At 51.7% G+C, this 27,741-nt stretch overlaps 1 protein-coding gene across 2 annotated transcripts in view; it reads right to left on the reverse strand.

The window, feature by feature from the left end:
- ADGRB1 (adhesion G protein-coupled receptor B1) overlaps positions 1-27,741 on the reverse strand; it is a 273,806-nt gene that overhangs the window by 170,663 nt on the left and 75,402 nt on the right. For both annotated transcript variants that reach the window (XM_077351362.1, XM_077351361.1), the window contains exon 2: positions 26,199-27,108. In XM_077351362.1, the coding sequence (XP_077207477.1) occupies positions 26,199-26,940 (742 nt within the window). In that variant the 5' untranslated portion in view covers positions 26,941-27,108. The remainder of the gene's footprint in view (positions 1-26,198; positions 27,109-27,741) is intronic.

Raw genomic sequence — 27,741 nt, forward strand, 5'->3', positions numbered from 1 at the left:
GAACAAGCTGCAATCGCCAGCCTTGAAAAGCACTTGGAGGGGCGAGGTGGAAGGTGCGGCGTCCAGAGCGGAAAGGACCAAAGCTTGGCCAAGGGGGTGAAGATGTTGGGCAGTCCGGTGCTCACGAGAATGCAGGAAGCTATCCTGGGGCAAAGCAGACCATCAAGGTGGCATTGTCTTTGGGAAGGGACCGTGGCACGCTTGGCATGCAGAAGGGTCCCGGGTTCAATCCCTGCCACTTCCATTTAAATGGGCCTGGTAGTAGGTGATGGGAAAGACCTTTCCTGGAGACCCTGGAGAGTCACGGCCAGTCAGAGAAGAAAATAGAGACCTTGTTGGGCCAAGGGCCTGGCTCAGAAGAAGGCAGCTTCATTGTCTACTCTCTGACATGTTGTTGGCCCTCCAGAGGAACTGATTGCCTGACTGTAAACAAATGAGTCACTGGTCTTATCCAGCAGGACTCTCCTTAGACCAGGGGTAGTCAAACTGCGGCCCTCCAGATGTCCATGGACTACAATTCCCAGGAGCCCCTGCCAGCTAATGCTGGCAGGGGCTCCTGGGAATTGTAGTCCATGGACATCTGGAGGGCCGCAGTTTGACTACCCCTGCCTTAGACTATAATAAATGCTTCAGTGATACTCTGCTGGCTGTCCAAATTAACTAGTAGGCCACTCTGTGGGACAGGGTACTAGACTAGATGGACCACTGGCCTGACCCAGCAGGGCTAATGTTCTTATGAAGATCTCTGCTTCAATGCCCTGTGCCCCAAAACACATGACTGGTCCTCCCCCACCTCCTCTACTACCTCTTTTTTTTTTTTGTAACACCAGCAGACCAGAACGTAATAATCATCAGTGCTGAGTTTGCTCGTTTTAAACTTCTTAATTTTAAAATTTATATTAATATTTGACTGTTTTACCTTGTAAGCAATGTCCAATCTCGTTGCACACTGCTCCGAGACGGCTCGTACAAGAGGGGAGGAATAAATATCGAGACACAAATAAACAAGCTTTTGACTGGCAGAAAAATCTCCGACATTCTTATCAGAGAAGTCATGTTGAATGAAGAACATGAGAGAAATCATGAGGGATCGGGCCAGTGGCCCACCCAGTCCAATACCAAAACCCCAGAGCTATCAGGAGGTCCACCGGTGGGGCCAGGACTCCAGAAGCCCTCCCACTATGGCTCCCAAGGTCCAAGAATGCAGAAGATCACATAAAAACATCTGAGAAGCCATGCTGGATCAGGCCAATGGCTCATGCAGTCCAGCCCTCTGTGCCACACAGTGGCCCAAACCCAGCTGCCATCAGGGGGTTCACAAACAGGACCAGAACTCCAGAAGCTTTCCCGCTATGGTCCCTGCCAGCACCAGGAATGCAGAGCATCCAGGCCCCAGACATAGGAGAAGCCATGTTGGATCAGGTCAATGGCCCGTCCAGTCCAACATTTTGAGTCACACAGAGATCAAAACCCAGGTGTTAGCAGGTGGCTCATTTGTATGGCCAGGACTCCTGAAGCCCTCCTACTTTTGCCCCCCCCCCCCCATGCACCAAGATGACAGAGCATCCCTGCCCTAGACAGAGTGTTCTCTCTCTAGCTTGGTGTAGTGGTTAGGAGTGTGGACTTCTAATCTGGGGAGCGAGATTTGATTCCCTGATTGTACCCCATATGCAACCACCAGCTGGGTGACCGTGGGCCTGCCACAACACTGAGAAAGCTGTTCTTACCAAGCAGTAATATCAGAGCTCTCTCAGCCTCACCCACCTCACAGGGTGTCTGTTGTGGGGAGAGGAAAGGGAAGGAGAATGTAAGCCACTTTGAGACTCCTTCAGGGAGAGAAAAGCGGCATATAAGAACCAACTCTTCTTCTTCAGTAATCTCTGGACTCTCTCAGCCTCTCCTCCCTCACAGGGTTTCTGTTGTGGGGAGAGGAAAGGGAAGGCGACTGTAAGCCACTTTGAGACTCCTTCAGGGAGAGAAAAGCGGCATATAAGAACCAACTCTTCTTCTTCAGTAATCTCAGGGCTCTCTCAGCCTCTCCTCCCTCACAGGGTTTCTGATGTGGGGAGAGGAAAGGGAAGGTGACTGTAAGCCACTTTGAGACTCCTTCAGGTAGAGAAAAGCGGCATATAAGAACCAACTTTTCTTCTTCAGTAATCTCAGGGTTCTCTCAGCCTCTCCTCCCTCACAGGGTTTCTGTTGTGGGGAGAGGAAAGGGAAGGTGACTGTAAGCCACTTTGAGACTCCTTCAGGTAGAGAAAAGCGGCATATAAGAACCAACTCTTCTTCTTCAGTAATCTCAGGGTTCTCTCAGCCTCTCCTCCCTCACAGGGTTTCTGTTGTGGGGAGAGGAAAGGGAAGGCGACTGTAAGCCACTTTGAGACTCCTTCAGGTAGAGAAAAGCAGCATATAAGAACCAACTCTTCTTCTTCAGTAATCTCAGGGTTCTCTCAGCCTCTCCTCCCTCACAGGGTTTCTGTTGTGGGGAGAGGAAAGGGAAGGTGACTGTAAGCCACTTTGAGACTCCTTCAGGTAGAGAAAAGCGGCATATAAGAACCAACTTTTCTTCTTCAGTAATCTCAGGGCTCTCTCAGCCTCACCCACCTCCCAAGTTGTCTGTTGTGGGGAGAGGAAAGGGAAGGCGAATGTAAGCTGCTTTGAGACTCCATCTGGGAGAGAAATGTGGCATCTAAGAACCAACCCTCCCTCTTCTTCTTCACCTGTCAGAAGTGTGTGGTTTTGAAGTCCCTGAGAAGGCGGAGGGTTGCCCCAGAGGCCTGTTGGTGGTCTTTTCCAGCACTGTGTGATTCCAGTTCCAACTGCGGCTCTGACAGCCGTCCACCGCCCAGCTCTGCCATCTCTGCTCCGTCCAGCCTGTCCCTTTGAGCGGCTGTCTCCAGATGGGCTTGGGCGTTAATGGGATGTTTGCACTGCCCTGACAGCTGAGAAATCGGAGTGATCAAGCCGTGCAAAGCAGCCGTTCGCCCCGGGGCCTTGCGGGGGCTCCAAGATTAAGCCCATCACTCATTTCCTTAGCAGGCCAAACACAGCAGAGACCAAAAGGGGGGAGAGGAATCCTGCCGCTCTCCCACTCTGAAGGACGTGGGCTCTGAGCAACGGCTTGGCTCCATGGGCAGCCTGAACCACTCTGCAGTGCTGGCAGAGACTCCTGCCCCTGGCGGCTGGGCCAGCGGTGCCATCATCAACCTGTGCCAGGTGGCCTGAAAACACCGATGGGATCATCAGGCACAGACGGATGCGCCTGGAGGTGCCAGTCTCTTTCAAGGGAAGTGGAAATCAGATCAGCAGACAGATGGCGCTGCATTCTTAACGTACAAGTGATATGGGAAATGATCAGGGAGGGTAGCGTTTCCAACTTCCAGGTAGGGCCTGGAGATCTTAATTAGCACTAATAGTTTGATGATGGGGATCATGTCCCCCTGGAGAACAAGGGCAGTTTGGGAGGGCATTCTATCACACAGAGGTTGCTCCCACCCCAAATCCCCCCCCCAAGCTCTGCCCCTAAATGGTCCACTAAGATCAGTATTGTTAGCTCCAGCGTTTTCCAGTGTTTTTACTGCTGAGAAACCCCCGAAACGTTATTCAGACTTTGAGAAAACCCGGAAGTGATGTCAGAAGGCCACACCTCCCCGCCACGCCCCCAGAAGTCACATGTCACAGAAGTGACTTCACCTGGACACTCCCACCAGATGTGACATCATATTCGGTCGCTTCCACGCCCTCAATGTCAGAAACGGTCCAGTGGCCTACTCCGCTGGGCTGGAAGCAGGGCTGGGGTTAGCATCTGTCTCTCTGTCACCCCCAGAAGAAATGAACTCCCACCCAATTGGAAAAACCCTTCTAGGGCTGTTGAGAGAGCCTGGTCTACTCAGTCTGGAAGTTGCTTGGCAGAGTTAAGCAGAGATCTTTTACATCTCCCATCATCTGATCCTTGTAAGTGGAAATGCCTGGGATTGAACTTGGAACCTTCTGCATGCCAAGCAGATGCTCTACCATTGAGCCATGCCCCTACTTGGAGAGCTGACCGTGGTGACTTCTCCCCGCTAAACAGAGTCAGCATGGTGTAGTTTTTAAAGAGTGGCAGAATCTAATCTGGAAAACAGGATTTGATTCCCCACTCCTCCTCCACATGCAGACAGCAGATGACCTCAGGCTGGCCACAGTTCACTTAGGGTTATTCTCGCCAAGCAGTTCTCTTAGAGCTCTCTCAGCCCCAACTACCCCACATGGTGTCTGTTGTGGGAGGGGAGAAATGTTTGCAAGCCAGTTTAGGACCACTTCCGGTTATGAAAACATGAGACGTAGGCTGCCAATTGCTACCACGGCCACAGCGTTGATGATAACCGAGATCACCAGGCTAACCATCTTTCCCCCATTTTCCTGCTGATCCTGGCCCTGATTTAAAAAACTAATAAATAAAAAAACCAGCTGCTCCAAGGGCACTGATATCATCAGGAGATCAGTTGGCATTCCAAGAAATCTCCAGCCACTGACTGGAGGATGGCAACCCCATCCATGTGGGAAGCATGCCTCTCTTGTGCTCAGGTCAAAAAGCAAAGCAGCTGAGTGCGCAGATGGGACAGAGAGCAGAGGATTGCCCTGAAGGTAAACCGAGGCCGACTCTTTCGACAGCCGGCTTGAAAAGGCATCAAGAGCGACCAGAGGTCCACCATCCTAGCATCGTCTGCTCTGAAGGAAGCGGAACGTTCAAGAGCCAGGAAGGGGGCAGAGGGGAAGAGAAAGGTCAAGTTCCTTCCCACCAGACTGGCACCTGGGGTCACGGCTCCCGTTTGTCCTCCCCATTGTTAGGGTCTAAAAATATCTGGATGCTGGTATGCCTGGGAGAGGGCAGGCCCTTTTTTTGGGGTGGGGGGGCTCCCCTTGGCCCCAGAGACGGCTGGAAAGGAGGCAGACCTCTCCTGACCTTATCATGCGAGGAACGCAAAATCCAGGCGGTCACTTGGGCCGTTTGTCACGGGCCTAGCTGCGCTGGCTTCAGGCGCATGTGTTGTCTCGGCAAAGCTTGACTCTCTCTGACAATGGGGATGCTGCGCAAGGAGGGCCTGAATCATTCCGGCCTCCCAGGCTTCGGTCTGCTTGTTTTCTTTTTCCCTTTAAAGTTCACCTCTGGGCCAATTTCCTCCTAAACAAAGGCAGCGTGAATTCAGATGCTAACTGTGTGCTGTTCCTTCTCGTTTGGTACGTCTGCTCTTTTCCTCCTCAGACCCGGTTTGTTGGGTTTTCATTCTTCTGTGGAAAGTCATTCCGAGCAATGCCAGGCTGCAGGTGGGACCCTCAGGATTACAATTCATCTCCACACTAAAGAAATCAGTTCCCCTGGAGAAAAGACTCCGTGGCCTTGGACCCCTCTGAGGGTCAGGGATGCCAGCCTCCAGGTGGGGCCTGGGGATCCCCTGGAATTCCAGCTCCTCTCCAGACTGCAGAGATCAGTTCCCCTGGAGGAAAGGGCTGCTTGGGAGGGGGGACTCTGTGGCCTTGGACCCCACTGAGGGTCAGGGATGCCAGCCTCCAGGTGGGGCCTGGGGATCCCCTGGAATTACAGCTCCTCTCCAGACTGCAGAGATCAGTTCCCCTGGAGAAAAGGGCTGCTTGGGAGGGGGGACTCTGTGGCCTTGGACCCCACTGAGGGTCAGGGATGCCAGCCTCCAGGTGGGGCCTGGGGATCCCCCGGAATTCCAGCTCCTCTCCAGACTGCAGAGCTCAGTTCCCCTGGAGAAAAGGGCTGCTTGGGAGGGGGGACTCTGTGGCCTTGGACCCCACTGAGGGTCAGGGATGCCAGCCTCCAGGTGGGGCCTGGGGATCCCCTGGAATTCCAGCTCCTCTCCAGACTGCAGAGATCAGTTCCCCTGGAGGAAAGGGCTGCTTGGGAGGGGGGACTCTGTGGCCTTGGACCCCACTGAGGGTCAGGGATGCCAGCCTCCAGGTGGGGCCTGGGGATCCCCTGGAATTACAGCTCCTCTCCAGACTGCAGAGATCAGTTCCCCTGGAGGAAAGGGCTGCTTGGGAGGGGGGATTCCTCACTCCTCAATGCACCTGTCGATGCTTTAGTGGGTGGTTGTCAGCTCTCGTCTTTTCGCAGCTTGTTCGGCAGGCTGTTTGTATTGTTCGCCCATATTTTTATATGACGTTTATACGACTTGTACAACGCACATCATTTCTACGTACATCATAGTAAAAAGAGTATCAATGCAGAATGCTGATTTATTGAGGCACGAGGAACGTTGTAAAATGCATTCTTTTTATCCGGGAGGGGGGATGGCGCGAGGCAGGACTACAATGCCATGCGTGTTCTGGCAGAGGATCATGGGAATTGTAGTCCATGGACATCTGGAGAGCTACAATTTGGCTACCCCTGACGTTTGGGAAAGCAGATTGCGAAGAGGGTGGTGATTGGGGAGGAGAGAGACCTTAGAAGAGTCTACTGCCATAGACCCTCAATAATTGCCAACTGATCTCTGCCTTCTGGCACCTGGGGATCTCCTGCTAGTATACTTGATCTCCAGAGCAACAAGATCCATTCCCTTGGAGAAACAGCTGCTGTGGCAGAGGGACTCCTTGGCATTCTATCCTACTCCCTCCTTGCCACAAATCCTGCCCACTCCCGGCTCCACCCCCAAAGTCTCCAGGTCTTTCCCAACCCAGTGATGGCAACCCTATGTCTGGAGATCAGCCATAATTCCAGGAGATGTCCAAGTCCCACCTGGAGGCTGGCAACTCTACTGCTGATCAGACTAGTGGTCTATCCAGCCCAGCATCTTGTGCAGGTCAAGATCTGTGATCTGGTGACTCCTGTTTTGACCATAGAAGCCACCATCTATCTATTAATTCTAATGGAAGAAGAAGAAGAAGAAGAAGAAGAAGAAGAAGAAGAAGAAGAAGAAGAAGAAGAAGAAGAAGAAGAAGAAGAAGAAGAAGAAGAAGAAGAAGAAGAAGAAGAAGAAGAAGAAGAAGAAGAAGAAGAAGAAGAAGAAGAAGAAGAAGAAGAAGAAGAAGAAGAAGAAGAAGAGCTGGTTTTTTGACCCCACTATTCATTGTCCAAAGGAGTCTCAAAGCACCTTACAATCTCCTTCCCTTCCTCTCCCCACAACAGACACCTTGTGAGGTAGGTAGAGCTGAGAAAATGCTGACAGGAGTGCTCTGTGAGATCAGCTCTAAGAGGACTGAGACTAGCCCCAGGTCAGCCAGCTGGCTGCATGTGGAGGAGGAGTGAGAAATCAAACCCAGCTCTCCAGATTAGAAGCAATAAGAGGTGATCTTCAATCTTATGGAGCCCGGCCAGTTGTACAAGCAACCCAAGAAATTCCTCGGGGGAAGCAATTCTTCGAAGGGTTATCAGTGATGCAGCTCAAGGGGTGTGCCCCAGGATCTCTCGTAACATCACAGATAAGGGCAGAGCCTGACTCTTGTTTCCTCTGAAGGAACTGTTCTCTATCACCTGGACATCAAATGTAATTCTGGGAAGTCTCCAGCCCCCACCAGGAGGTTGGCGTCCCCAGTCTATGCACAGCTCTGTTCAACGTGCCTCCCCCCCCCCCAAAAAAAAAATCATCAGTATAATTGCAGGCATTTGTGAGGAAGCCGAACGCCTCCGGCTGGACGTGACGGCCAAGCCATCCAAAATTAAACCCCTGAACAATCCCTGCATTAGGTAATCACAGAAAAGCAATCATCATTGGGACGAACAAGTAAACTCCTAATCGAGAGCCAAAAGCCTCTGGGCCTCCGTCCGTATGCTCCTCTCCCGCTTTATGACGCCCCTGCAGTGCTGGGATCATGGGGCTCCCCATGCTGACTGAGCTACCAGGGGTCTAAATATTCCCCTGCAGGGGACAAAGGGAAGGTTGCCAGTAATGCAACGGCATGGAGCCGAAGAACGGCAGAATCTGAGGGTGGGAAGGGGCCGTGCAGGCCATCGAGTCTGATCCCTTGCTCCCGGCAGGAGCAGCCTGGAGCATGCATTGGAACAGCGGTTCATAGAGAATAACGCATTCCTAAAAATATAGAAAGGAATAAGTTCAGCAACATGGAGACAAGAATGAATGCCAAATCAAACACAAAATCGATATGGAGGATGAATAACGGTTCCTGGGGACATGCCAAGGAAAACAAAAACCTCTTCAACCACGGGAAGAAGATGGTGATAGAAATTTTGAAATGCGCAAGGTTGTCGTCTGCATGATTCAACAGGATATGAGGAATATCCTACAGGGGGCACCGGAAGCGGTGTGCAGTTGCCATATTTAGACTAGGAACTTTCTGGGATTCTTCAAACACACTTCCCCCCAAAGGAAAAGTCAGTTAGACAGTTAGGACTCTCTCTCTCTCTTTCCTCTCTTCTTTACAGAATGGTTTCTCTTCCCAATAAACCTATCTATTTTTTATCCAGCCGGTGCTGTGTAACTCCTTTGCATATTTAAACTCTGCAAACAAGATGGAGACAAATGATTCTCTCCAGGGAGGAAGTTCTAGAGTTTTGATGGCACCACCACCAAGAAGGCCCTTTCTCAGGTTGTCATCTGCCTACCCAAAGGGGTGGCTCTGAAGATGACCAGAATAGAAAGAGAGGTTCACATGGGAGAAGGCAGTCCTGAAGAAAGGTTGGTCCCAAGCAATATAGGATTTTAAAGGTCAGTAGCAGCATTGTGAATTGAACCTGGAAGCACACTGGCAGGCAATATAAATGGAACAATACCGGGATGGTCAGGTCCCTACAACCTACTCCCTTTAGTTTCTGGACAGTCTTCAAGGGCAAGCACCTATACAGTGCATTGCAGCAATCTAATTTAGATGGTACCAGGACACACAAGCAATTAATCTCCCCACACTCAAGCCCCCTGTTTTGCACACACGAAAGAGTTATAGAATGATAGAATCATAGAGTTGGAAGGGACCTCCTGGGTCATTTAGACCAACCCCCTGCACTATGCAGGACACTCCCAACCCTCTCGCTCATCCACTGTCACCTGCCACCCCCTTGAACCTTCATAGAATCAGCCTCTCTGTCAGATGGCTCTCCAGCCTCTGTTTAAAAATCTCCAAAGATGGAGAACCCACCACAGAATCATAGAAACCTAGATTCGTAGAGTTGGAAGGACCTCCTGGGTCATCTAGTCCAACCCCCACACTATGCAGGACACTCACAACCCTCTCGCTCCTCCACTGTCACCTGCCACCCCCTTGAACCTTCACAAAATCAGCCTCTTTGTCAGACGGCTCTCCAGCCTCTGTTTAAAAATCTCCAAAGATGGAGAACCCACCACAGAATCATAGAAACCTAGATTCGTAGAGTTGGAAGGACCTCCTGGGTCATCTAGTCCAACCCCCACACTATGCAGGACACTCACAACCCTCTCGCTCCTCCACTGCCACCCCCTTGAGCCTTCACAGAATCAGCCTCTCCATCAGATGGCTCGCCAGCCTCTGATTAAAAATCTCCAAAGAAGGAGAACCCACTACCTCCCGAGGAAGCCTGTTCAACTAAGAAACCGCTCTGTCAAGAACTTCTTCCAGAGATTTAGACAGAATTTCTTTTGCAATAATTTCATCCCATTGGATCTGGTCTGTCCTTTTGGGGCAAGAGAGAACAATTCTGCTCCATCCTCTACATGGCAGCTTTTTAAATACTTGAAGAGGGTTTTCAGATCGCCTCTCAGTCGTCTCCTCTCCAGGCTAAACAGACCAAGCTCCCCCAACCTTGTCCACGTCCTTTACGAAGTGAGGCCTCTAGAACTGCACCGAAGACTCCAGGAGGGGTCTGACCACTGTGACATACAGCGGGACTCTGACATCTTGTGATTTTGATATGATGCATCTGTTGACACAGCCCAAGCCTACTGTACCACTGCATCACACTGCCTGCTCATGTTTAGCTTCCAGTCCACCAGTACCCCAAGATCTCATTCACACACACAGCTACCCAGAGGTATACCTCGCATCCGGTGTGCACGCTTCTCATTCCTCCTGTGATCCAGAAGTCAAACTCTGCCCTCCTCCTTATTGCATTGCTTGTCCTCCTTTGCCCACTTTCCCAGCCCTTTTCTGGTGAACAAATGAAAGCAGAATATTTCACCTGCACCCAACGGCAGGGAGTACTTTGCCAGACATTTAATCCTGCCTCTAGTATTTTGCTGCATCGACAGAATGCCTCGTTGGTCTCTTACGGTGACACACAGAGAGAATTTGTGGTGTAAGGGGGTGGCTGGAACGAGAACCATCCCTCACTTTTGATCCCACGTTAGACCCCGAGAGCTATTTCTCAGTCCTTGGCCCCTCCATCCTCTCCTCATTAGCATTTCATTATTGGATCGAAAGAGGCGGCCAATTAACATGATCTATCCACAACCAACCAAGGGGTTTCACAGGCTCTTCTCGCACTCGGGGTCCAAAGACCAGGGAAGTCACCGCTCCACCTTGTTTATTTCCCCCCAGACAGGCGCGTTCTTTTTGAGCCACATTTATGCTCTCTAGAGCAGGGGTAGTCAGCCTGTGGTCCTCCAGATGTACGTGGACTACAATTCCATGGGCGGGGACACCTGGGTGATGTGGCGATTCTGCCTCTTCTGGATACAGTCTGGATTCTGCCTCTTCTGGATACAGTCCAGAAGAGACACCATCTTTAGGAATTGGCAAAAAAAAAAAACCCTCTATAGTAAGACCATCCGGCAATTCCTAGAGCAATGGCTTTGGTGGAGTTTCCAGCAATTCTGTGGTAGAGTTTCTGACAATTCCTATAGCTACTCATTGTCTGGATTTCTTTTGAATTAATTTCATCCCATTGGTTCTGGTCCATTCCTCTGGGGCAAGAGAGAGCAACTCTGCTCCATCCTCCATATGGCAATCTTTTAAATACTTGAAGATGGTTATCAGATCCCCTCTCAGTCGTCTCCTCTCCAGGCTAAACAGACCAAGCTCCCCCAACCTTTCCTTATATGTCTTGGTCTCCAAACCCCTCCCCATCTTTGTTGCCCTCCAAAGCAGTCCACCTTCAAGCAGCCATTTTCTCCAGCTACAATTCCAGTGGATCTCCAGGTCCCATTTGCCGGCTGGCATCCATCCCTCTTAGGCCATCCTGTTCTAATAATTCTAGAGGGCAGCTGTGTCTGCAGTAGAACAGCCTGGTAGCACCTGAGAGACCCACAAGGGTTTGGAAAGCTCTGATGCGCAAAAGTTCCTACTCTCAAAAGCACTTGTTGGTCTCTAACAGGCTCCTGCATTCGAATCTAGATGTTCGTGTTTTTAAAAACCCTAATAATAAAACAATTGAGTTTTTAAATATATATTTCCTTACTTGTGTCATTTACCCCCCACCTTGTTTCCTAATGGGGGCAAAGGATTCTCCACACCTCCATTTTATCCTCCAAACAACAACCCTGTGAGGTAGGCTGTGTGAAAGTGTGCAGCTGGCCAAACAAGCCTCCCTGGCAGAGTGGGGACTCTCTGACCAATTTGTACTTTTCCATGCTGTGATATTGTTATGCTTCCTACTTTACTTACTTTATAGATAAAGAAGGGGGAGAAATGTGTGATTTATAGCAAGGTAAAATCCAGTGAAACTGGAAACTGAGCCACATCTTCATTTCTCCCAAGGGGGACACATACCCAAAATGAAAATTTGACTCCAGGGGCACCTTTACAATCAACCAGAGTTGTTCTCTCTTGCCCCAGAGGGACGGACCAGAACCCATGGGATGAAATTAATGCAAAAGGAATTCCGTCTCAACATCCGGATGAAGTTCCTGACAGAGAAGTTCCTCAGTGGAACAGGCTTCCTCGGGAGGTGGTGGGTTCTCCATCTTTGGAGATTTTTAATCAGAGGCTGGAGAGCCATCTGATGGAGAGGCTGATTCTGGGAAGGCTCAAGGGGGTGGCAGGTGACAGTGGAGGAGCGATTGGGATGTGAGTGTCCTGCACAGTGCAGGGGTTGGACTAGATGACCCAGGAGGTCCCTTCCAACTCTATGATTCTATCATTCTATAACCAAGTTTCACGTGTGCATACACACTCCCCCTCAAATGCAATGAAATCAGAGTTCCCAGTATGTACATAACTGCTCATACCGCACTCTTTACTGATAGGTATGGGCCAGTAACTCCTATTTCATTGTATCTGAGGAAGTGCGCATGAAAGCTTATACCTTTAATAAAACTTTGTTGGCCTTAAAGGTGCCCCAACTGGACTCAGACCATGTTCCGCTGCTTCAGAGCAACATAGAGACCCATCTGAGCCAAAATGAAGATGTCATTGTCAACCAGCACGACAAATGCAAGTTGCATGTGGCAACTCAGTCCTGGCTAGGGCTGCCATTTGTGGCTTGGAGAATTCTGGGATTTGGGGAGGGGGAGGGGGCAGTACCCGTGGAGAGTCTTTTTCCTCTGGGACTCTATGATTTACCATAGAGTCCACCCTCCGAAGCAGCCATTTTCTCCAAGGAAAAGGTTCTTTTTTCCTCTGGAAATCAGTTCTAACTCTGGGAGGGCTGTGCCCTCCGCCTGGGGGAGATCCTTGCTCACCACATGGGAGTGTTGCGAAGATGAAAGGCAAGGGTCGCGATCTGCTTTGTAGGACAAGAAATGCAACAGCGCCATTTCCATCAGACTGAAGCCAGGTGATGCGGGTACTTGGGGTTAACTGTGGATCCACAGGGAAGAACGGCAAAAAGGCTCTGTGGCTTGAATAAGACTCAACTCTTGCTGGGATATGTATGTATTTATTTATTAAATGTATACATAACGTCCTTCCCGACAAACAGACTCTGGGGGGGTTCACAGAATTCTAAATCAAAACACCCACAGTATGAAAACATAGAATCATAGAGTTGGAAGGGGCCATCCAGGCCATCTAGTCCAACCCCCTGCTCAATGCAGGATCAGCCCTAAGCATCCTAAAGCATCCAAGAAAAGTGTGTATCCAACCTTTGCTTGAAGACTGCCAGTGAGGGGGAGCTCACCACCTCCTTAGGCAGCCTCTTCCACTGCTGAACTACTCTGACTGTGATAATTTTTTCCTGATATCTAGCCTACATCGTTGTACTTGTAGTTTAAACCCATTGCTGCGTGTCCTTTCCTCTGCAGCTAATGGGAACAGCATCCTGCCCTCCTCCAAGTGACAACCTTTCAAATACTTAGAGGGCTATCATGTCCCCTCTCAACCTCCTTTTCTCCAGGCTGAACATTCCCAAGTCCCTCAACCTATCTTCATAGGGCTTGGTCCCTTGGCCCCAGTGGGGCTTGAGGATCTCGCAGAATTACGGCTCATCTTCAGGCTACAGAGAGAACTTCCCTCGGGTGCGTGCACGGAGCCTGGACTCTCTGTCATTGTCCCCCACTGAGGTCCCGCCATCTTTAGACAACACTGCCAGATCACTGGGGGGTTCCCAGCATGGAGTAAGCAACCCTACCCCCCATCTCACCACCAGCGGACGGAGTGTTTGCGACCCACCTTGCAAATATTGACAGAGGAAACACATTAGCTCTCCTTCTCCCCACACCTCCTTTTCGAGAGCAAACACCAAATGTGCCCTGCCTCCAGCAGCCGCTTTATTGTCAAACACAGAGTTCACGCAATAAAGTCCGTTAATTAAAACATGAATATTTAAAAGGGCTTTCGAGAGCAGCAGTCTGATCTCACCAGAGGGGGGAAAGCAGGCAGGGGGTGTCGGGAAGGAGGGGAGGGGGAGGGAGATGCTGCTGGATGGATGGATGGATGGATGGGGGGGGGAGGCAGCGGGCGACTTCAATTTGCCAGAGGATCATTCAATTATTTAATTGTGGGATGAGCATGCGCCTCCCCCTCCCCAAATGGCACTAGATGTTCTGCTTGGCAGAGAGCAGAGGAGGAGGAGGGTCAGAGGAGGAGGGGGGAGAGAGAGAGAGAGAGAGAGATGGCAGGGAGGAGAGCGTGTGGGATTTTAATTAAAATATTTTTTACGATGGCTAAATTATCATTTTCCACAGAGTGGCCCTTCAGCGCTGCACACGGGCTTAAAAAGCTGATGTGCAGAGATTACGAATTGCGGGCTTGATTATCAGGATTCGGCCCTCCCTCTGCAAAAGAGCAGGGTATATGGCATTCTGTGTGGGTCGTTACATCCCTGTAGGGCAGTGGTTCTCAGCCTGGGGGTCAGGACCCCTTTGGGGGTTGAACGACCCTTTCGCGGGGCGAGCAGCTCTTCTCTCCAAGAGGGTCCCAAAATGGCCGACATTGCTCCTCTTCCATTTCATCCACACAACAACCCTGCGGGGTAGATCAAGATACAGCATTCGTCTGTCTGGAGCAGCGGAAAAGAGCAGGATGGGCATGGTGGGACAAGAACTGAACTGAGAAACCCTGGGGAAAAACCCAATTTATATGCAATCATGAACAATGGATCTTCACGCCATTGGTCAGTTTAATTTTTGTGAAAGAACACTTGCATCGTTTTATGGTTGGAGGAGGTAAGTTAGGAGGTCCCACTGCTGTAGGAGGTAAGTTAAAGTGAGGGAAAAGCAGCTCACTGGGTGAGCTTGAAAGATGGGCTTGGATTCAAACCCAGGCCTCTCCAGTCCAGGATTGCCCGCCCTGTGCTGGGGGCAGGAGATCCCCCTGCTATGGCGTGGACTCCCCCATCACCTCCACTTGACTAGCCATCAAGGAGGGAGATGGAGCCACAATATAGGGGAACACAGCAGCATCCCAGTGCGTTGATGCCTCTTCTCATGCGCAAATGTGCTGATGTGAGTTCTGGGGTGCCAAGCAAGGGAAGTCAGGGCATCACCCACAAGGAGCCCCACCCTGCGATCTCCTGGAATTTCCAGACCTGACAGTTCTGCCTTCGGAATACACTCCAGGTTCCGCATTGAAGCACACCAGCCAAGGCGAGGAGGAAGAGGAGGAGGAGGAGGGAGCATCATTTTCAAAATATCTTACCCATGCAGTGGAAGAAAGTACATCTCATGCCTTCAGCGTTGGCCCTTCGAGGATTTAGGAATATCTTAAAGGGTAAGTTTTGCAAGGTAGCCCCCTCCTCCTGCCCTCGAGCTCAGTTGGCTGAAGGAAGGAAGTAGTCAAGAAGGAATGCACCGAAAGAATATTTATCACAGCATCTTTGGGAAAGAAAGTTCAGGAACGGCTGAGAATCTAGAAAAAATGTGCTTTGTGCTGATTTCTGTCCCTCTCAGAGGTTTTATGGTTCTAGGGTCCAATGTTTTTCACTTCAAAGCATTACCACCGTTTGTCCAATCAGGCAGGGGTAGTCAAACTGCGGCCGTCCAGATGTCCCTGGACTACAATTCCCATGAACCCCTGCCAGCAGAATTGTAGTCCATGGACATCTGGAGGGCCGCAGTTTGACTACCGCTGTGCCATCAATTCACACCCTTGTAGGGTTTTCAAGGGATAAGAGGCTCAGTGGGGATTGGCTGATGCCTACCTCCTAAACGTGGACATCCTTGGTGGTCTCCCAGGAACCAGGACAGACCCTGCTTAGCTGCCGAGATCTGAGGAGAATGGACTCGCCTCAAGCACTTCAAAGCAGGTTGGCTCCTATACAGCTTGGAAGGGCCCCCTGGCTACAATGTCTGTTCCAGATTTAAAACCATACAATAGAGTGGGAAGGGGCCACACAGGCCATCTAGTCCACCCCCTGCTCAGTGCAGGATCAGCCTCAAGCATTCAGGAGAAGAATCTGTCCAGCCACTGCTTGAAGATGGCCAGTGAGGGGGAGCTCCACACCTCCTTAGGCAGCCCCTTCCACTGCTGAACTACTCTAACTATAAAAATTTCCCCCTTGATATCTAGCCAATATTGATCTACACATAGTTTAAAGCAATTTCTGTGGGTTCTATCCTTTGCTGCCAGCAGGAACCTTTCCCTGCCCTCCTCTAAATCAGTGGTCACCAACCTGCGGGCCGCGGCTCCCTCTCCCCGCCCCCCCCCCCCGCAGTAAAAAACTTCCCAGGCCGCAAACTTGCGGCCCGGGAAGCTACTTACTGCAGGAGGGCGGGGAGAGGCAATCAGGGCCGGGGCCCGCGCCCGCGCGGCCCGCGGGTGCGGCCCGATCCACGGGTGCGGCCCGCGGGCGCGGCCGGGTGCGGCCCGCGGGCGCGGCCGGGTGCGGCTCGCGGGTGCGGCCGGATGCGGCTCGCGGGCGCGGCCCGATCCGCGGGTGCGGCCCGCGGGCGCGGCCGGGTGCGGCTCGCGGGCGCGGCCGGGTGCGGCTCGCGGGCGCGGCCCGATCCGCGGGTGCGGCTCGCGGGCGCGGCCCGATCCGCGGGTGCGGCCCGCGGGCGCGGCCGGGCGCGGCTCGCGGGCGCGGCCTAAAGCGTGGGCGTGGCCCGCGCCGTCGCGGGCCCTGCGGGCGCGGCCCGATGCCCTGCCGGTCCCCAGCCTAAAAAAGGTTGGGGACCACTGCTCTAAATGACAATCTTTCCAATACTTCAAGTCCTGTCCCCTTTCAGCCTCCTCTTCTCCAGGCTGAACATTTCCAAGTCCCTCAGCCTTTCTTCCTAGGGTTCCCAGGTTCCGGATCATTCTCGTCATTGTCCTCTGCAAACTCTCCATTTTGTCCATGTCCTTTTTGAAGTGAATAGGCAGGAGACATACTGCGGAATTCCCACCACAGAGGCCGACATGGACTGTTGGAATCTGCAAGATCTGTTATGTGCATGATTCAAAAACACATGAAGAATATTCTACAGGGGGCAATGGAGGACATGTGTATTTACCATAGTAAGATTAGAAACTTCCTGAAATCCCCCCCCCCAAAAAAAAGAGTCTCCTCCTATGTCCTGATTGGCTCAACTCGAGGTTTCCTGTTCCTTTGGGCACGCCTCCTCCCTACTTGCCTCCAGAACAGACAGAATGAAAGAAGAACAGTTAGACAGTTAGTTAGGTCTCTGCCTCTTTTGTTTATCTCTTTAATTAAACTACTTTATTCTTCAAGCAGCTGGTGCTTCATGACAATTTGCCTTGCGCTTGGATCAAACTCTTCTCTCTCCCAAAGTCTGAAGGCTCCAAGGCTAATGTCCTCCTACAATGGGGCGGGAAATTCCTGCAGATTTGGGGATGGGGTTTGGGGGAGAAGGGAGGGACCCCTGTGGGGTATAGTTCCATACAGTCCACCTTTCAAAGCAACCATTTCCTCCAGTGAAGCTGTACTCTGACACTGTAACTCCAGGAGATCTCCAGACCCCTATTCGGAAAATCCATCTTTCCCATTATTTACTGAATGTGTAGGCTGCTGCTCCTGGACCAGCCATCTCGCCGTGGGTAACAACAAAGTGTAAATTAAAATGCGATTCTACCCCTGCTAAAACAAAAACCCCACCCACCACGTGGCCCCCCACTGCTGCCATATTTCTCAGGATTAGGGCATGCGGGAGGGGCCTGGGATCTTCCTTGGTCTGGCCTCACCCAAATGGAAGAGCTCCGTCTTGCAGGACCTGTGGGACTATCTTAGCTTTGTCAGGGCCCGCAGCTCTTCCGGGAGCTCATTCCACCAGGCAGGGGCCAGGACGGAGAAGGCCCTGGCCCTGGTTGAGGCCAGGCGAACTTCACATGGGCCGGGGACCACCAACCTATTAGGGTTTGCAGAACAGAGGGCTCTGCGAGGGCCATAAAGAGTTAGCTGGCCCCTCAGATATCCCGGCACAGTCTTTGAGTCTCCCCTGCCCTGGCGAAAGAACACATCTGGCCAAAATGGATTCATTCCCTCCAGTGGCACCTTTGTCCAAAGCATCCTACACCGTTCTCCTTCCCTCCATTTCCTCCTCCCCACAGCCCTGCGAGGTAGGTTAGGCTGAGAGAGCACGACTGCCCAAGGTCACCCAGCCTGCTCCTGTGTCACAAGTCAGGATTCGAATCCAGGCCCCGCAGATCCTAGTCTGGCCCTCTTTGCTGCTGCCCCACATGAGTCCCTCTAGCACAGGGGTAGTCAAACTGCGGCCCTCCAGATGTCCGTGGACTACAATTCCCAGGAGCCCCTGCCAGCATTTGCTGGCAGGGGGCTCCTGGGAATTGTAGTCCATGGACATCTGGAGGGCCGCAGTCTCCCTGCAGTGACCTCTTGCTGCCTCAATTGGATCCATCCCCAGATTGTAAGCTCCTCCGGGCGGGGACTTTCCTTCTGGCCAGGATGTGAAAACAAATGGATAAATTGTCAAAACCAGATTCGCGTTTTCATTCATGACGTTGGAGGTTCCGAGGGCCAATTCCAGCACGGAACCTGCCGCTGGCCCAGGCCCTTCTGCACCACCGATACGGCAGCTCTGAGCAGCAGACCTGGAAGGGGTGTGCTTCTTTTACATTACAAATGAACGAAAGTTTAGTCTGAGGAGGTGGGGGGGGGAGAGGTGTAGAACAAGAAGGTCCCCCCCCCTACCTTGTTAGCTTCCGGCTTGTGAACAGGCAGAGCCCGGTGGATGATTCTAATGACAAAAACCTGACCCTCCCCACCACCCCCCTCCCAGACTCACATATTTAATTCTCTCTCTCTCTTTGTTCATTCTTAGCATTCACCGAAATGTCTGTCTCTGGAAGCTGTCTGAGTTCTCGATTTAGAGAGGTGATCTGCAGAATTGATTGTGGCTGGGCCATAGGAAAGCAGCCAAGAAACGGAAAGGGGGGGGGGGGGGGGAGAGAGAAGCAAGTTTCCAAAGAAGGAGCAGATTTATGCCAGAGAGCCTCAGAAGAAAAGCAGTTTTGCAAATGAAGGCGTAAGGACATCCAAGAAGCCATGCTGGACTAGGCCAGTGGCCCACCCAGTCCAAAACACTGTGTCAAAGACTGGCCATGATTCAGGGGCCATCAGGAGGGCCACCACTGGGGCTAGAACTCCAGAAGCCCTTCCACTGCCCCCCCACCACCAAAAATACAGAGCATCCCTGCCCCAGACATATCAGAGAAGCCATGTTGGATCAGGCCCATGGGCCATCTGAACCTTTGTCACACAGTGGCCGAAACTCAGGTGGACCACCAACAGGGCCAGAAGTGTAGAACCCCCCCACACACAGTTGCCCTCCAAGCGCCAAGAAGGCAGAGCACCACTGCCCCAAGCATAAGGACATAAGAGAAGCCATTGGATCATAGAACCATAGAGTTGGAAGAGACCATAAAGGCCAACCCCCTGTTCAATGCAGGGTCAAGCCAGTTAACCTCCAGTGCAGCCCTCTGTGCCACGCAGTGACCCAAACCCAGGGTCCATCAAGAGGTCCACCAGCAGGGCCAGAACTCCAGAAGACCTCCCTCTGTTGCTTCCCCACCAGCTCCAGGAAAACAGCATCCCCATCCCCATCAAAAGAATATAAGAGGCTATGTTGGATCAGGCCAATGGCCCACCCAGCTCATCACTCAGCTATCAGAAAGGTCTTCTCTGGATGTTGAACCAAAAACCCTCCTGATTTAATTTCAGTGAGCAAGCTCATTTCCCAGGGGAGGAGGCAGAAAGTGGGGCAGGGAGGGGGGAAGCAGATGAGAAGCCAAACGGGGCAGCGTCCCTTCTCAAGTGAATCCCCCACCCCACCCACCTAGGAGGAGGACACATTGAAAAGGGGGTCCCCAGATCTGAAAAGACCCCCCCTAAATCATAGATTCAAATGAGTAGCCGTGTTGGTCTGAAGTAGCACAATAAAATCAGAGTCCAGTAGCACCTTGAAGACCAACAAAGATTTATTCAAGGCGGGAGCTTTTGAGTGCTTGCACTCGAAAGCTCACGCCTTGAATAAATCTTTGTTGGTCTTCAAGGTGCCGCTGGACTCTGATTTGATTGTCCCCCTAAATCATATTTGTTGTCACTTGAGGAGAAAAGAAAGTTGCAAAGAAATGCTTCCCTCATTTCAAAACTCCTCGGAGTGGTGGTGAATCCAAGCCACGCCACTTTGTCCTCACTGTTCACGGACCCCCAAACTGGTCAGCATTCATTTGGCTGGATCGGGCACAGGGGGCCGCACATGACCATTTGGCTTAATGAAATGTTCCTCCAGGCAGGACACTTAGTGCTCAGCGCCGAAGTCCGGAAGTGCGGCGATGAATGTGTAACGAGGAGACGGGGTATTCAGCGGAGGTCCCATCCTATTAGGGCCGGATTAGGAGGACATTAAGGCCCAGAAAGCTGATGGGCGGGACATGCAAATGACCTGGACTGAATCCTGATGCTCAACTGGGCAAAGAGCGGCTATCCTGGCAGGTAGAAATGAGTGCATTATGCTCTTTCCTTTCCCATGTGCTAGCGGGGCAGCAGAGGACACCTGGCATGTGTTGGAATTAGCAGTGTGCATAATTGAAAAGAATATAAAGAGATTCCTGCAGGGGGCATCAGAGGAGATGTGTCTTTGGCATAGATGGGACGGGCCCAGCCTTCCTGAGGAGGTTCAAATTCTCTCCTCCAATGGCCTAAGTGATTCAACAGTCTTTTTGAAGACACTTTCCCCTGTTTTTTGGTGCCGGAACAGCAGCTGAACAGATAGAATGACTGCAGACAACTGCTAGAACAGTTGGTTAGGCCTCTTCTCTCTTCTTTCTGTACCTATTGGTTTCTTTTCCAAATAAAACTATTTAATTCTTTAAGCAGACTGGTGCTCCACCCTCTCTGCCTACTCAGACTCTGCCGACTGCATCTACCTGCCCTAAGAAAAGAGTCAAAGTTGTCCGTAACGCAATATTGTTCAAACTGTTGGAGAATGCACGATCCGCAGTGTGCATGATTCAACAGAATATGAAGACTATCCTGCAGGGGCCATCAGAGGAGATGTTTCATTAGCATATTTAGACTAGGAACTTCCTGGCATTTGTCGGATGACCTCTTGATTGGAGACTTCCTGCTCCCATGAGCTCACTTCCTCCCTGCTTGCCTCCAGAACAAACAAACAGAATGAAGCAAACAGCCAGAAAGACTGTAAGAACTGATTCTTTCTCCTCTCTTTCTATACTAAGTTGTTTCTTCACAATAAAAATGATTTCATTCTTTTAAGCAATCTGGTGCTGTGTGAACTCCTTGCACACTTAAACTCTGCCAATGTCAACAAGGGTCGCCATATGTCCCCCTCCAAGGAGGTTGGGTCCCCCACTCACAGGCCCCACCACCACCTAGTGATTAATCAGCTGCTTGGTGGGGTGAACTTACTCCACCCCCCCAAAAAAAGGGAGGTTCTGTTGAGGGGCAACTACATGCCTGTGCCCCTGCCCATGTGCCCTGGAAGTGATCTCATTTTAGGGACATCAGGGAAACACTCCGGTATTTGGGGGGGAAACTCTATGGTAGAAGCCAAATTCACTATAGAGTTTTTGCCCAAATATCCAGGGGAAAGCCAGCTTGGTGTCGTGGTTAAGGGTGGCAGCTTCTAATCTGGCGAGCTGAGTTTGATTCCCTGCTCCTCCTCCACATGCAGCCAGCTGGGTAACTTGGTGTAGTGGTTAGGAACCAGGTTGGTGACGTTGTGAGGAGTACCAACTTCTAATCTGTAGGGTCAGATTTGATTCCCTGCTCCTCCACATGCAGCCAGCTGGGTGACCTTGGGCACACCACGGCACTGATGAAGCTGTTCTGACCGAGCAGGAATATCAGGGCTCTCAGTCTTCCCAACCTTACAGGGTGTCTGTCGGGAGAGGAAAGGGAAGAGGATTGTAAGCTGCTTTGAGACTCCTTCTGGTAGAAAAAAGCGGCATATAAGAACTAACTCTTCTTCTTCTTCAAGAATATCAGGGCTTTCTCAGACTCTCCTCCCCCACAGGGTGTCTGTTGTGGGGAGAGGAAAGGGAAGGCGACTGTAAACCACTTTGAGCTTCCTTCGGGTAGAGAAAAGCGGCATCTAAAAAACAACGCTTCTTCCTCTGCCTACACATGTTCCAGACATAAAATTGAGTTCTTGGACACTCCGTCGCTGCTTCATCCCGCCCTGCGATGCCCACAGAATACCTCAGTGGGAAGCGTCTCTCTCATCCAGGTCGGAAAAGATGCTAAATGAGGCTGGGCTGGGAAGGAAGGCTGCCTAACAGAACAGCTGAGCCGTTTCTAGGGGCCCTGCTCGTTAAATTACACATACAAGTCCCCTCTCAGCAATCACGGGAGCAGTTGCCTGTAAAACGCCTTGGAGCAACTGAATGTAAATTCCACCTTCCATCTCTCCGGCACGCCAGTGGCACATTCGGCAGGTAATTGCTGATATTTCCACGTCGTGATCCTGTCCGGAAGCTATTGAGCACAGAATGGAAGGGGTGGCTCCAATTCTCCACTTTCTCGCCACCCCTGAGGACTTTCCCTTACCAGATAAAACCAGGGAAATACAGGTCTGTGTCCAGCATCGCAGGGACGGTTTCAAACGGAAAAACTTGTGAATGCACAATAAAATCAGAGTCCAGTAGCACCTTTAAGACCAACAAAGATTTATTCAAGGCGTGCAAGCACTCGAAAGCTCACGCCTTGAATAAATCTTTGTTGGTCTTAAAGGTGCTGCTGGACTCTGATTTTATTGTGCTACTTCAGACCATCACAGCTACCCATTTGAATCTTGAATGCATGATGGCCACATTAAGCCGTCTGATAGGGAACCAGGCCGTCAGTCTATCAAGGTTAGTATTGTCTGCTCAGGCTGGCAGCTGCTCTTCCAGGGTCTCAGGCTGAGGTCTTTCCCATAACCTACGACTTCCTGCAACCAGCCATAAATGATTAAAGAAGCCAGCAAATAATATCATGTTATAGTTTTTAAACAGTTTGAGCTCTAATGAGGAATTGTTTATATTTTTCCATGTACCGTTTTATCCCTCACCTTTGTAGTTCTCACTGGGCTATCCATGGAGAACTCCAGAAGCCCCCCCCCCACGCACACATTGTGGGCCCCCCAAGCACCAGCAGGGTCAGAACGAAGCCCTCTCTCTGTGGCTCCCCAAGTACCAAGAATACAGGCCATCACTGCCCCAGACATAAGAACCTAAGAGAAGCCCTGTTGGGTCAGGTCAATGAGCCATCCAGTCCAACACACAGTGGCCAAAACCCAGGGGCCGTCAGGAGATCCACCAGCAAGGTCATAAGTCCCCCCCCCCACTGTGGCCCCCAAGCACCAAAAGGACAGAGCATCCCTGCCCCAGTCAGAGAGTTCCATCTACACCCAATAGCCACAAGTGGATTTCTGCTCCAGATGTTAATCCAGTCCCCTATGCTTGTAGCCCCTGACACTTCCTGTGGCCGTGAATTTGACTTGTTAATTATTCTTTGAGTGAAGAAGCCCAATCCCCAGCAGCATCTCCAGTGAAAAGGACTGAGTGGAACAGGACAGAATCATAGAATCATAGAATCTTAGAGTTGGAAGGGACCATAGAGGCCATCTAGTCCAACCCCCTGCTCAACGCAGGATCAGCCCTAAGCATCCTAAAGCATCCCAAAAAAGTGTGCATCCAACCTTTGCTTGAAGACTGCCAGTGAGGGGGAGCCCACCACCTCCTTAGGCAGCCTATTCCACTGCTGAACTACTCTGACTGTGAGAATCTTTTTCCTGATATCTAGCCTATATTGTTGTACTTGAAGTTTAAACCCATTACTGCGTGTCCTCTCCTCTGCAGCCAACGGAAACAGCATGCTGCCCTCCTCCAAGTGACAACCTTTCAAATACTTAAAGAGGGCTATCATGTCCCCTCTCAACCTCCTTTTCTCCAGGCCCTCAACCTATCTTCATAGGGCTTGCACTCTGAGATGCCGGTTACCAGCTGCCATCAGAGTCAACAATATCAAACTTGAGGCTGGCTGATTCATGTTCTGGGGCTTTATGGGAAGTCCTTGCAGCATCCAAGAATGAATAACCCCGACAGGAGCACTGTAGGGAGGAAAGCTGGCAACCTTTTCGAAAATGCCACTCATGACCCTTAGCATTTGTTTGAGGGGCGGAAGAATCCCACCGTTTAAAACCCGGATTTGATGCCTTGATCCCACCCACCTTCAGCATCCCAAAAGGCAGAAGGCTTTCTATAGTGTCCCCACCCTCCACCCTGATCTCCACACTTTTCTGAGTTGCGGTTTATTTTAACATTTGCTATCCTGTGGCATCGACCCTTTCGGGATCCTGGAGCAGCTTGTAAGTCAACAATGGGAATTTGAACCTCTTTAAAAAATCACATCCTAAAAACCAAAACAAAACAAGAACAAAAAACACCCAGGTAGCCAAAATCGTCAACCTCCTTCAAGCCAGAATTGAGAGGCTGTTTCCTGTTACGTCGCAAACGACTTACAATGAAATCACAAGGTTTAGCCACAATGAACAGGCGATAGGAATGTTTCCATCAAATGAGACATTTGTCCCACCCACAATGACACCTTCTTCTAGTTACTGTCATTTATCATACGGCAGAGGTACACACAGGAAGCCTAAAGGTAAAGGTATCCCCTGTGCAAGCACCGAGTCATGTCTGACCCTTGGGGTGACGCCCTCCAGCATTTTCATGGCAGGCTCAATACGGGGTGGTTTGCCAGTGCCTTCCCCAGTCATTACCCTTTACCCCCCAGCAAGCTGGGTACTCATTTTACCAACCTCAGAAGGATGGAAGGCTGAGTCAACCTTGAGCCGGCTGCTGGGATCGAACTCCCAGCCTCATGGGCAGAGCTTTCAGACTGCATGTCTGCTGCCTTGCCACTCTGCGCCACAAGAAGGAAGACTATACTAATATAAAATATATCACCTCGGAGGCACAATGGTTGTGCAGCCCAATCGGGCAATCCCTCTAAGTACTAATATCTCACTTTTCAACCCACGCCATCCATCACAGCTGGGGAGGGTTCAAAGCACTCCGCCACATCTCCCTGGAAAGCACGACACTCACATTCCTGGGACAGATGGAAAATAGTCTGAGGGGCTGGACCACCATCGCATTTAGGACCTGGCGTTTTGCCCCATTCCAACAACCGGTCCGCACAACTGCCAGAGCCTGCTCGTATCCTATTAGCCATCCTCCGTACTTGACATGGCAAGCCAAATCCTGCAGGTATCTCATTGGTGTTTATCAGGTTATGGATATCAAGCGGAACTGAGTGCATCCCTGCTTGCAAGCATTCCTTCCCCAGATGGAAATTTTGCAATCGCGGGATCTGTGCAGGCCTTATTGCCTGGTCTACGAGTGCGAGGAGCTTTCCCCTTTGTGCAAGAGGCTCATCTCCATTTAAAACCTTCGTTAGCCGCCTTTCTCCCTGGCGGCAGCTAACGAGGGAAGCCTCTTGAGTCCGAGGAAGGCTCCTTGGTCCAGGCTAGCAGGGGTAGTCAACCTGTGGTCCTCCACAGGTTCATGGACTACAATCCCCATGAGCCCCTGCCAGCAGATGCTGGCAGGGGCTCATGGGAATTGTAGTCCATGAACCTGTGGAGGACCACAGGTTGACTACCCCTGAACTATACGATGGATAGTTTGGATCCCCACTGAGCTACCTTGGAAGGGCAGCCTACACACATAAATTTATTATTATTATTATTATTATTATTATTATTATTATTATTATTATTATTATTATTATTATTATTATTATTATTATTATTATTATTATTCAATTTATTGCCTGCCACTCCCGGAATTGGCTCATGGCGGGTAACAAATGTCCAGTAAAACTCCAAAAAAAACCCCATTAAAACGGACAGCAAGGATCACAATAAAAACAGAACAACATGGCAGCAAAAACTTCCTTCCCCACTTCCTTCCCCGCTCCCCTAAATCTCTAGAGGGAAATAAAGAGGGTCACGATGACAATTGACTGCCGAGCACAACAGGGAGCCCCCACAGATCTTCCTCGCTGCCCCCAGCCTCAGCCATCGCCCTGGCGGAAGAGCTCCGTTCTACAGGCCCCGTGTAGCGCTGAAAGGCCAGGGGTGCCCACCCTGTGTGAGCCTGTGGGCCCCCACCGAACGGCAGAGCCAGACAGACAGACAGAAAGCAGCTGTCACACCTTGATTTCCATCATAACCTGCAGATCTTTGGACTGTGGTTCCAGTCGCTTCCAAAGCAATGGGTTTAAAAAAACAACACCAAACTGCAGCCCCAGTGGCCAATCAGAAACCTTGCCAACTCCACCCCTGGCAGGAAAGGGGTCCACACGGCCGTGGTGCCCATGGGCACTGTGTTGGGGACCCCCGCTCTCAAGGCCATACCGATCCGCGGGGCCCACTCCTCTTTGCCGCACCTCCTTACCCCGTTTCACTCTATCGGTCACTTACCCAAGAAATCCAGCCCGCCGCCGCCCTTCACGCTGACGCTGACGCAGTTCTCCAAGTAAATCCCATCCTTATAGCAGTCCTTCTTCGTGGCCAGGCCCAGGGTCTCTCCGGGCTGCACCTCCCCGCTGGAGCAGGAGCACGGCGTCTGCATGATGCCGCACGGGTGGAAGCCGCTGCTGGAGGACAGGCAAACGTCGAGCCACTTGCACAGCATCTGGCAGGCCGCCTTGCTGGGGTTCCGGTTGCCCACCACCAGGTATTCCACCGAGAAGTCCCTGTCCTGGGCCTTGGCCGGCGTCCACCGGGCGTGGCTGCCGTCGCTCGCCCCGGCCGTCTGCTTCATCTGCAGGAACTGCTTGCTGGACTGCAGGAAGGCGTAGCGGGTGGAGCTGTCGCACAGGTTCAGGACGTCGTCGAAGCTCTCCATCCCCAGGTAGGTCCGCGTGGACTCCAAGAAGGAGTCGAACTGGTAGGTGTGGATGGGCTGGCGGCCGCAGGGGCCCGCGGGCTTCAGGACCTTCATGTACAAGGTGTAGCGCCTCGGGTCCGGGTTCTGGATAATCCAAGAGCAGCGGGAGGCGTTTGGCGGGAAGACGGCCAAGGAGGAGAAGTACCCAAAGAATTTGCCCTGGACGAGGGTGGTGCACGAGGTCTGCCCCAGGTCGAGGGCCGCCCCGGTCCACGCAAAGAGGAGTGGCACTAGAAACAGCGGGTTCAAGGAATATCCAGTGCTCCTCCTCATCCTAGGTCCCTGGTCCTTGGGGACTCACAGCGATTGCCAGGCAGACGGCCGATCTCGGACATAACAGGAGGAAGGGAGTGAGGTCTCGCTCCAGGCGCTGGGCCAGGGTCAAGCCGGGCTCCCCATCTCTCGAGCACAGCTCCTCCTGGTGGCTTGGACAGGTGACACCTGGGGAAGAGAGAAACCGCTTAGGTTAATGCCAGGATGGACAGAAGAGGAGGAGGAGGAGGTGCTGTTTGGTTGTGCCCCGCTTTTGACTACTATCAAAACAGCTTACAATCACCTGTGCTTCCTCTCCCCACAAGGAGGCAGTTGAGCTCTAAGAGAACTGGTATGCAAGAACAGCTCTAAGAGAACTGTGACTAGCCCAAGGTCACCCAGCTGGTTTCGCATAGAGAAGGAGTGGGGAATTGAACCCGGTTCTCCCAATTAGAGGCCACCACTGCTAGGCTAGCCATAAAGAGCCAAACGCCCAGCCCTTCCCTCTAGCAAGAATCGGGCAGCTAGCAATGCTGCCTCAGGGCCATCTGGAAGCTCTGGCAGGCAGACCGAGGGCATGTCTGTGTGGGGCACCACGCTCCCCCTCCTTTCCCTGTGCCACGGTGCACGGGCGACAGACGCCTCTTGGGATGTCTTTTGTGGGCAGTTGTGAGCCAAGGGAGGAGACCACCGTCCCCACCTGCCAGACCCTGACACAGTTTTCCTCCTTGGCCTCACCCATGGAAAGGGGTGCCAGGTCCCCAGCCAAACCAGCCGGCCTCTGCCTTTGCCATCGCACACAGCCCCTCATAACGGATGTGA

This window comes from Paroedura picta, chromosome 9 (assembly GCF_049243985.1).
Source record: "Paroedura picta isolate Pp20150507F chromosome 9, Ppicta_v3.0, whole genome shotgun sequence".
In the NCBI taxonomy this organism is placed as follows: Eukaryota; Metazoa; Chordata; class Lepidosauria; order Squamata; family Gekkonidae; genus Paroedura; species Paroedura picta.